Below are 11,030 nucleotides of genomic sequence, written 5' to 3' on the forward strand. Positions count from 1 at the left end.
TCATAAAGATTGGAAAATAAATGTGGTCTCTAGAGTTTTAACAAGGTAAATGTTGACGACCAATGACTGACAAAATGCGATCACAAAAGCTCACCATGAGCACGTTGTGCTCAGGTGAGCTAAAAATCAAGAGCATAAGTTACGGTTCATTAGCAGTGGGGTCCCTCAATGACATCAACCTTTTATCATTAAGTTTAAAATCGAGTCCACTTATAAATTTTGATAAATGCTCCAAACAAATTTTAAGTAAACAAGAGGGCCTGAAAGGCCCAAAGTTGCTCACCTGAGATTCAAAGGAACTGACCTGTTCTGTGCAGCCCAAGATGTCATTAGAACAAAATGTTCTTACCAACTTTCATGACTAGTGAACACCCTGGCAGCCACGTTTTTCAACAGACCACAACCATTGTCATACACATCCAAGATATCATTTAAACAAATATACTGACAAAGTTTCATGAAGATTCATAAGTCCATATAAGGAACAAGAGGGCCAAGATGGCCCTAAGTCGCTCACCTGAAAGGAGTCGGTTCATTCAATCTTTACCAAACGTCAAACTTGACCTAGATATTGTCCAGACAAACATCCTGGACAAGTTTCATCATTATTGAACCAAAACTCTGGCACATGGAGTGATTTTGTTTTTGTAAGATTTGACCTATTGACCTATATTTGAGTCGACCACCTTTACCAAACATCAAACTTTGCTTACAAAAATAAATATTATGACCCAGATTCATAAAATCTGAAACAAAATTGTGACCTCTAGAGTGTTTACATGGATTTTGTATAATAATGAAAATTTGGACAATCTAAAGGCAATAATTATGGCATTAATTATGTGATATATATAAAACCAATCTTTTCACCAAGTTTCATGATGATTGGGCAAAAAATGTGACTTCTAGAGTGTTCACAAGCTTTTTTTACTATATAAATATGAGAAAACTGCCCCCCCCCCCAGCAGCCATGTTATTCAACTGACCGGAACCATTTTCGAACTCAACTCTCATATCAAGGCAACAAAAGTTCTGACTAAATTTCATGAAAATTGGGCCAAAAATGTGAATGCTAGAGTGTTCACATGTTTTCACTATAAACATATACAGAAAAATGCCCCGCCCACTGGCGGCCATGTTTTTTCACCGATCTGGACCATTTTCGAACTCGTCCGAGATATCAATAAAACCAATGCTTTGACCAACTTTCATGATGATTGGGCAAAAATTGTGACTTCTAGAGTGTTTACAAGGTTTCTCTAAAGCCAAATAAGGAAAACTGCCCCGCCCACTGGCGGCCATGTTTTTCAACGGACCGGAACCACTTTTGAACTCAACCAAGATATCATTAAGACAAACATTTCGACAAAGTTACATGAAGATTGGGCATGAAATGTGACTTCTACAGTGTTTACAAGTTTTTTCTTTTTCTTGACCTAGTTTCCCAGTTTTTGACCCGGCACGACCCAGTTTCGAACTCGACCAAGATTTCATTGGGACGAAGCTTTTGACCAAGTTTCATGAAGATTGGACAATAAATGTGGCCTCTAGAGTGTTTATGAACAAATGTTAACGGACGGACGGACGACGGACAAAGACCGGTCACAAAAGCTCACCTGAGCAATCAGGTGAGCTAAAAATAGGGGAGTCAAGAGTTATAATTTGCGTGCACAGCACACCCTCTCAACAAGATCTACCTAATACATAAATATCACATATGAAAGTAGCCAGATTGAAAGCTGGCACCTAAAAACATCATAAGTAAGCCTTCAATCTTGAGTATGAGGTGGGTTATATAGTTAGCAGGAGATATTACTCCATGATGCAATATTATACCTCAACTGAAAGAACTGTGATACATCTGTTTAACTGTTACAAAACTTTGTTCTTATGGTGCTTTTCTTATAACTGTTAAAATGTGAAATATGTATCTACAATGCTTCATAATTAAAAACAGATTTTGTCAAATTGTATGTATGTTTTTGTATAAATAAAACGCCACATTTAGGAAATGAAAACTCACCTCATGTCTCATGTTTTCATTGATATGGTTTGCCACGTCGCTCACAATATTCAAAGCAGCTGAAGAAAAACATAATTGAAAAGATGAACCAAAGATGTTCAACTGTTCATGTTAATGATGTGCATGCAAAAAACTAGAACTCTATTTTAAACTTGTGAACACCTTTCAATCCTAAATACTGAAGAATCAGGTAACTGTTAATTACGATTGTTAAGCATTACAAATGAGTCGCGCGCTGGGAAAACTGGGCTTAATGCATGTGCCTAAATTGTCATCCCAGATTTGCTCGTGCACTCCTCACAGGCTAATCTGGGACACCACATTTTGGTTTTCTGGATTTTTTTGTTTAAAGAAAATCGCTTCTAAACGAAATCCAGTCTAGTTGCAGACTGCACAGGCTAATCTGGGACAAGACTTTACTCACATAGATTAAACCTGACTGTTTCAGAGAAAAATGCAATTTCATGGATTCAATTTTTATTTTTATTAGTTATACAGCCAAACGAGTCAAAGGTTATTAGTTATAACACTTCCTTATAGTTTTGAAAATAGCATGATAAGTTTAAGTCCATTTGATATATGTTGAAGCCCAATCCTCACTACTTACTGGTAACATCCTTTATTTCAGGACTGTCCTCCGGTAGATGATGCAAATAATCTGGAAACAAAAATAACAACAAATATGCTTATGTTTTACAATTATTGCCTGGTGAAAGAAAATCAACACCAACAAACATAGATGAATACACCTACTTTGTTCGCTATGTTCATAAGGGCAAATAACTCTGGCATCCGTGGTTCACTAGGGAAGAAAATGTCTATACTATATTATGGCGATATGGTCATGGCATGTTTAAAACTTCCATTTTATAGCTCAAGAAATGTTGAAGGGGTCAGTTGCAAAGAGTTATATATTATTGTATGCAAACAGACCAACCAACAGATTATCTGACCAGCATAATTGGGCCAATACCTCCCCTCTCAAACTTCATCTGTTAGGGTTGATAAAAATATCATAAATATTTTCTTGATGGTACTGCGTTTTTAGCAATCTTGAAAAGTCGAACTGTTGTATCAAAAGTGTCTTGACATACGTTTTCATTGTCTCATATTGAGCAGTAAGACAAATCCAAAGAAATATTTCAATATCTGTGTAAAAAGTTCCCAGGTATCGAAATCAAATGCCCCTTACGACAGTTTAACATATTTTACAAATGCCTGAGGCCTGACCTTGCAGCAGCATCTTGTACTGGGGTATCCTCTGTATGGGCTTCAACATGTAGTGCTTCACAGCCAGGCTCTGACATCGGGGACTCATCTGAAGTACAACCAATCAGTGCAGTCAGTCAGCTGGTCTCTAGGGGTTATTTCATATGCTTAAAGTGTCATCCCAGATAAGCCTGTGTAATCTGTCCATGCGAATCAGGGAAAACTGCATGGCCTAGATGCATTAACTTTAAAAGATAGTGTCACATGATTCATGATACTGAATTCCAGCATCCCGTACCCTTAGACATGCTTGATATTTGCCTAGTGGCTGCTTAGAAATTGAGATGCATGTGCATAAACTATCGTCCATGATTAGCCTGTGCAGTCCACACAGGCTTATCAGGAACAGCACTTTCTGCATAGACTGTATTTTTGTTTAAAAGAGATTTCTTTTAAAGTGTATTTCCTGATAAGACTGTGCCAGACTGTCAAATTACTTTGGCCACATGTAAAATCTAAAATCTTACTTCGAATTCTTTAACAGCCGCTAAGAATGCTGGGTATTTCTTGAGAGCCTCGTCGTATGTGGCCGTGATGTTCTCAAAGTTGAGAATATATGAAGAGAACAGTTTTAGAAACGGGCCTTTCTTCTTGAATATGTCCGCTATGCACTTCTTCTCCTGCCTGAAAAAAATAGAATAATACATTCAGTTGTTTAGGTTTAGAATGGTAAGGGCTAGCTAGTGCTTAAGTGTTTAAGGTGATTTTAGTGTTCATTGCAGACCAATTCTATGTTATGAAATGTCATGCCTAAAAGAAAGTTCATTTGCCCTTCGTTTCTGGCAAATTGGTTTACACAAACCCTTAAAGTGTCATAGAAATACTTGATTTAAAAACAAAATCTTAAAGTTAACTGTACAAAAGTCAGTGAGTCCTTCTTCTACTGACCATTGACTGATCCTCGTCTCCAGATCAGAGAGTAACTCCTCGTTGAAGTTCTGTAGCTGGGGCAGATAATCCAGTATTCTGTTGAGGGTGTCTGTCGGTATCACCGGGCGACCAAGTTCTTCAGTCGCCCTGGAGATGTGGAGCCTGAAATCCTGAAAGCAGACAGTATGAGGTATGATAGCCTGCACATATGAGGACGCACAGACTCATGGACGTACATGTGGACGGATGGATGGAAGGACAAGTGCATTGCTCACTTCCTCCCACTTTGTTGGGCATAAAATCAGGAATTGAATCTCTCATTTTTAACTGTATTTCACATGTGATATCTTAAGTTCTGACTATGCCAATTTTGCTGTTGTCATCATATGTTATACAATTTTATAAGGAATATTAAGGTTGGAATCCAATCACAACCGTGCACCTGTTCTTACTACTACACTATCAGGATTTAAACTGCCATTCGCCAAATTATTCACTGGCTAAAAATTTGCCTAAAGACAAATGTATTTGGACACAACTTTTTCTTAATTAAACCCATAAAACACATGAAATGAGAAAAAATTCTATGTTCTATGGAAAAGGGTTAAATATAATTTTGAGAAAAGGAGAATCCTTTCAATCATGAATAATGTCCCCACTTACCACAGTGAATGTCCCCACTTGTCACAAATATTGTTCCCACTTACCACATTGAGCAGTTTTAGTCGGTCCACAAACTCGCGTTCAGACGAGGCAATCTCCTTGGCAATGTTGAATAACCTCTTCTCCTTCTTGTGCGCAATCTGAATTTTAAAAGTTTTATGGACAACTGTTACACATACACAATGATAGGAGATCTGGAAAAATGTAAATATTATAAGAATGTCCCTACTAAGTGTAGGAGGACCAGATAAACGTGCACTAGCATGCAGACAAGGGTCACACGGAATGCCCCTTCATCATTTTTGAATGGGGTAAGGTGAACATAAAAAAATATGCAATATTCTACTGCATGCTGAATATGAGCTGGTCTGTGGGAAAAAACAGTCTTAGTATATGAGTGCAAATCATCATCACAGATTAGCAGCTGCAGTTAGCACACACTGATCTCGACCAACCCTTTCGTCATTTATTTGATTTTTTCTTTATCGAGTTTCTTCTAAACAAAAAACAAAAAATCCAGCTGGTGAAAGTGGTGCTTGAGATAGACATTGGGGACTGCACAGGTTAATTTTTTATCACATTTTACGTACATGCATTAAGCTCTTTTTTCTGAGTTTGGCTTATACATTTCTATCAAATGTTGTCCTTCAGATTTAAGTTTGAATTTGAAAACAAGTTGTATCATGTTCCTTAAATTCTTGAATAAACTGTGTGTTTTATCATTACAATTTTGCAATTCTTTACATTTTTCAGTTATTTCACCCTGAGCATGCTGTCAGTTAAGTATTAATAGCACTTTTCCAGGGTTAGCTGATTTATCAGTACTATAGAGCACATTCTTTTCCAGGGTTAGCTGATTTACCAGAACTATAGCGCACATTCTTTTCCAGGGTTAGCTGATTTACCAGTACTATAGAGCACATTCTTTTCCAGGGTAAGCTGATTTACCAGAACAATAGAGCACATACTTTTCCAGGGTAAGCTGATTTACCAGTACTATTGAGCACATTCTTTTCCAGGGTTAACTGATTTACCAGCACATTCTTTTCCAGGGTTAACTGATTTACCAGTACTATAGAGCACATACTTTTCCAGGGTTAGCTGATTTACCAGTACTATAGAGCACATACTTTTCCAGGGTTAGCTGATTTACCAGAACTATTGAGCACATACTTTTCCAGGGTTAGCTGATTTACCAAAACTATAGAGCACATACTTTTCCCAGTAAATGACATCTGTCCGACTTGAATCAGAGGGAGGCAGAGCCGGAAAGCTAACTTAACATGCTCATATTTGTAGTCCAGCACTAAAATGAGCTAGCCGGCAAAGTTTGTATTACAATTTAACTTAAACAGGTCTGTCTTTGTAAATTTTGTATTGTATTTATAATATACTAAGTATATTGTCTTGAATGTGATAATTTTATTTTATCAAATGTCAAAAATCCACTTACAGAAAACAAACATTCAGTTATTTTATGAACATACACAATTCCTTTAATTGCTTAAATAGAAAATAAGGAAACTAATTTGTAATTTAAGCTAAAGTAGTTATTTATATACAACTGTTTGAATCTTTTTCGTGTTATTCAGAGGTTCAGCTAAGATGTGTACATGTGTACATGTATACGTCTTTAAAACAAGAGATGTGTTGTCAGAAACACAACGCCCCCTACTGCGCCGCTTTTTTTTTTTTTTTTTTTATAATATCCCTTTAAAAAATGTTACCTCCCTTGTAAAAATGATCTGTACCTGCCAAATGATAAATAAAAATTATCTCCCTTTAAAGCTTGTTGCTTCCCTTGGATTTTTTGTATACCTTTGACCTTAAAGTTTTCAGACGGACAGACTGACAGACATTTCAAATGCTTAATGCCACCCTACGGGGGGCATAACAAGGGCTGTTTGTAAAACATGCATGCCCCCCATATGGGCTGTCAGTTGTAGTGGCAGCCATTGTGTGAATAGGTTTTTTGTCACTGTGACCTTGACCTCGTGACCTGAAAATCAATAGGGGTCATCAGCGAGTCATGATCAATGTACCTATGAAGTTTCATGATCCTAGGTTTAAGAGTTCTTGAGTTATCATCCGGAAACCATTTCACTGTGTCAAGTCAACATGACCTTGACCTTTGACCTAGTGACCTGAAAATCAATAGAGGTCATCTGCGAGTCATGATCAATGTACCTATGAAGTTTCATGATCCTAGGCGTAAGCGTTCTTGAGTTATCATCCAGAAACCATTTTTCTGTGTCGAGTCACCGTGACCATGACCTTTGACCTAGTAACCTGAAAATCAATAGGTGTCATCTGCGAGTCATGATCAATGTACCTTTAAGTTTCATGATCCTAGGCGTAAGCGTTCTTGAGTTATCATCCGGAAACCATTTTACTGGTTCGAGTCACCTTGACCTTTGACCTAGTGACCTGAAAATCAATAGGGGTCATCTGCAAGTCAGGATCAATGTACCTATGAAGTTTCATGATCCTAGGCGTAAGCGTTCTTGAGTTATCATCTGGAAACCATTCGGTGGACGGACCAACCGACAGACGGACGGACCGACCGACATGTGCAAAACAATATACCCCCTTTTCTTCGAAGGGGGGCATAAAAACTGAAATGAACCTTCCCCCTTAGACAGCTATGTATACATTTTAAAGGTAAAAAAAGGACATTAAGTCAAGGGTCATTCAAGGAACATTTCTAAGTCTGGTTTCACATTTAATCAGAATTGTTTTGAGTAAAATCATTCACGCAAATCTTACATAATCTAATCTAATGTTACCAGCCAGGGTATTTTTTCCTTCTGTGAGAATGGCCTTTTTTCACAAATTTGGGAAATTCACGACTCAAATTTTCACAATTATATAAAGTTTGTGACCCATTTTTTCACAATTTTGAAAAGTTCGCGGCTCTTTTTTTCACAATTGTGAACAGTTCGCGACTCATTATTTTTACAAAATGGGGGGGTGGCCAAGGCCGCTTCACAAAAACAGGAAAAAAAGCCCTGCCAGCCAAAACAGCCAACGTTTTTGTAACAAATACAAATAATTTGAAGAAATCTGGTAGTAGGTAAGCCATGAAACATTTGCCATTTTAGGCAAGGAAGTTATTAAAAGAATTTATTTTCTGCTCTATTTAAGCTTTACGTTGACAATTAGTTTGCTATATATCAGAGACAGATAGATCCAAGAGAGGTATTGTGTTTACAAACAGGAAACAGATTTCCTCATTTCTCAATAATTTGTCCTCTCAATATCAATACATTCTTACCTGCAGAGAACCAACTGTAACGTCCCAAACATTCTCTTGTTTGGCTAGAATATTCTGTACATATTTACTCCACATTATGTTTATAAATTGACAAAGTTTGCTGATCTTTATCCCGAAAAGAACCACTAAGCATGTTTAATTACTCTTCTCTGAAATAAGCGTCAAAATCATAAATAAAATTACACCATACCCAAGTAACTTCCTTATTTAAGTGTTTACACTGACATACATCAATAAAAAGTAATTATGCGACTAAAGGGTTTATAGATTTTATTAAAGGCATACTTTAAGCATCTGTACATTTATGGCAAGCTCTGATGTTTGTAACATACTTTTATTTCTTGTTGGCCCCATTTTATTAAACATTTTTAGTGAGAACCTAAATAAGGCTCCTTTGGGAGAACTAAAATCAGGCTCCTTCGTGAGAACCTAAATCAGGCTCCTTAGTGAGAACTAAAATCAGGCTCCTTCGTGAGAACCTAAATATGGCTCCTTAGTGAGAACTAAAATCAGGCTCCTTCGTAAAAACCTAAATCAGGCTCCTTAGTGAGAACTTAAATCAGGCTCCTTCATGAGAACTTAAATCAGGCTCCTTCATGAGAACTTAAATCAGGCTCCTTCAACGTGAGAACCTAAATCAGGCTCCTTCCTGAGAACTTAAATCAGGCTCCTTCGTGAGAACTTTAATCAGGCTCTTAATGAGAACTTTACTCAGGTTCCTTAGTGAGAATTTAAATCAGTCTCCTTAGTGAGAACTTAAATCAGTCTCTTTAATGAGAACTTTACTCAGGCCCCTTAGTGAGAACTTAACTCAAGCTCCTTAGTGAGAACTTAAATCAGGCTCCTTAGTTAGAACTTAAATCAGGCTACTTAGTGAGAACTTAAATCAGGCTCCTAAGTGAGAACTTAAATCAGGCTCCTTAGTGAGAACTTAAATCAGGCTCCTTAGTGAGAACTTAAATCAGGCTCCTTAGTGAGAACTTAAATCAAGCTCCTTAGTGAGAACTTAAATCAGTCTCCTAAGTTAGAACTTAAATCAGGCTCCTAAGTGAGAACTTAAATCAGGCTCCTTAGTGAGAACTTAAATCAGGCTCCTAAGTTAGAACTTAAATCAGGCTCCTTAGTGAGAACTTAAATCAGGCTCCTAAGTTAGAACTTAAATCAGGCTCCTTAGTGAGAACTTAAATCAGGCTACTTAGTGAGAACTTAAATCAGGCTCCTTAGTGAGAACTTAAATCAGGCTCCTTAGTGAGAACTTAAATCAGGCTCCTTAGTTAGAACTTAAATCAGGCTCCTTAGTGAGAACTTAAATCAGGCTCCTTAGTGAGAACTTAAATCAGGCTACTTAGTGAGAACTTAAATCAGGCTCCTTAGTGAGACCTTAAATCAGGCTCCTTAGTGAGAACTTAAATCAGGCTCCTAAGTGAGAACTTAAATCAGGCTCCTTAGTGAGAACTTAAATCAGGCTCCTTAGTGAGACCTTAAATCAAGCTCCTTAGTGAGAACTTAAATCAAGCTCCTAAGTTAGAACTTAAATCAGGCTCCTTAGTGAGAACTTAAATCAGGCTCCTTAGTGAGAACTTAAATCAGGCTCCTTAGTGAGAACTTTACTCAAGCTCCTAAGTGAGAACTTAAATCAGGCTCCTTAGTGAGAACTTAAATCAGGCTCCTTAGTGAGAACTTAAATCAGGCTCCTTAGTGAGAACTTAAATCAGGCTCCTTAGTGAGAACTTAAATCAAGCTCCTTAGTGAGAACTTAAATCAGGCTCCTTAGTGAGAACTTAAATCAGGCTCCTTAGTGAGAACTTAAATCAGGCTCCTTAGTGAGAACTTAAATCAGGCTCCTAAGTGAGAACTTAAATCAGGCTCCTTAGTGAGAACTTAAATCAGGCTCCTTAGTGAGAACTTAAATCAGTCTCCTTAGTGAGAACTTAAATCAGGCTCCTTAGTTAGAACTTAAATCAGGCTTCTTAGTGAGAACTTAAATCAAGCTCCTTAGTGAGAACTTAAATCAGGCTCCTTAGTGAGAACTTAAATCAGGCTCCTAAGTGAGAACTTAAATCAGTCTCCTTAGTGAGAACTTAAATCAGGCCCCTTAGTGAGAACTTAAATCAGGCTCCTTAGTGAGAACTTCAATCAGGCTACTTAGTGAGAACTTAAATCAGGCTCCTTAGTGAGAACTTAAATCAGGCTCCTAAGTTAGAACTTAAATCAGGCTCCTTAGTTAGAACTTAAATCAGGCTCCTTAGTGAGAACTTAAATCAGGCTCCTTAGTGAGAACTTAAATCAGGCTCCTTAGTGAGAACTTAAATCAGGCTCCTTAGTGAGAACTTAAATCAGGCTCCTTAGTGAGAACTTAAATCAGGCTCCTTAGTGAGAACTTAAATCAGGCTCCTTAGTGAGAACTTAAATCAGTCTCCTAAGTTAGAACTTAAATCAGGCTCCTTAGTGAGAACTTAAATCAAGCTCCTTAGTGAGAACTTAAATCAGGCTCCTTAGTGAGAACTTAAATCAGGCTCCTTAGTGAGAACTTAAATCAGGCTCCTTAGTGAGAACTTAAATCAGGCTCCTTAGTGAGAACTTAAATCAGGCTCCTTAGTGAGAACTTAAATCAGGCTCCTTAGTGAGAACTTAAATCAGTCTCCTGAGTGAGAACTTAAATCAGGCTCCTTAGTGAGAACTTAAATCAGGCTCCTTAGTGAGAACTTAAATCAGGCTCCTTAGTGAGAACTTAAATCAGTCTCCTTAGTGAGAACTTTACTCAGGCTCCTTAGTGAGAACTTAAATCAGGCTCCTTAGTGAGAACTTAAATCAAGCTCATAAGTTAGAACTTAAATCAGGCTCCTTAGTGAGAACTTAAATCAAGCTCCTTAGTGAGAACTTAAATCAGGCTCCTTAGTGAGAACTTAAATCAGGCTCCTTAGTGAGAAC

At 37.5% G+C, this 11,030-nt stretch overlaps 1 protein-coding gene across 6 annotated transcripts in view; it reads right to left on the reverse strand.

Annotated features, from left to right (window-relative positions):
• Positions 1-11,030, reverse strand: part of LOC127856886 (uncharacterized) — a 129,169-nt gene that overhangs the window by 49,434 nt on the left and 68,705 nt on the right. For all 6 annotated transcript variants that reach the window (XM_052393087.1, XM_052393095.1, XM_052393111.1 and 3 more), the window contains exons 5-10: positions 4,870-4,965; positions 4,181-4,332; positions 3,760-3,916; positions 3,254-3,341; positions 2,631-2,681; positions 2,024-2,082 (exon numbers count right to left, since the gene is read on the reverse strand). In XM_052393087.1, coding sequence (XP_052249047.1) covers positions 2,024-2,082; positions 2,631-2,681; positions 3,254-3,341; positions 3,760-3,916; positions 4,181-4,332; positions 4,870-4,965 — 603 coding nt within the window. The remainder of the gene's footprint in view (positions 1-2,023; positions 2,083-2,630; positions 2,682-3,253; positions 3,342-3,759; positions 3,917-4,180; positions 4,333-4,869; positions 4,966-11,030) is intronic.

Source organism: Dreissena polymorpha, chromosome 1 (genome assembly GCF_020536995.1).
Source record: "Dreissena polymorpha isolate Duluth1 chromosome 1, UMN_Dpol_1.0, whole genome shotgun sequence".
NCBI lineage: Eukaryota > Metazoa > Mollusca > Bivalvia > Myida > Dreissenidae > Dreissena > Dreissena polymorpha.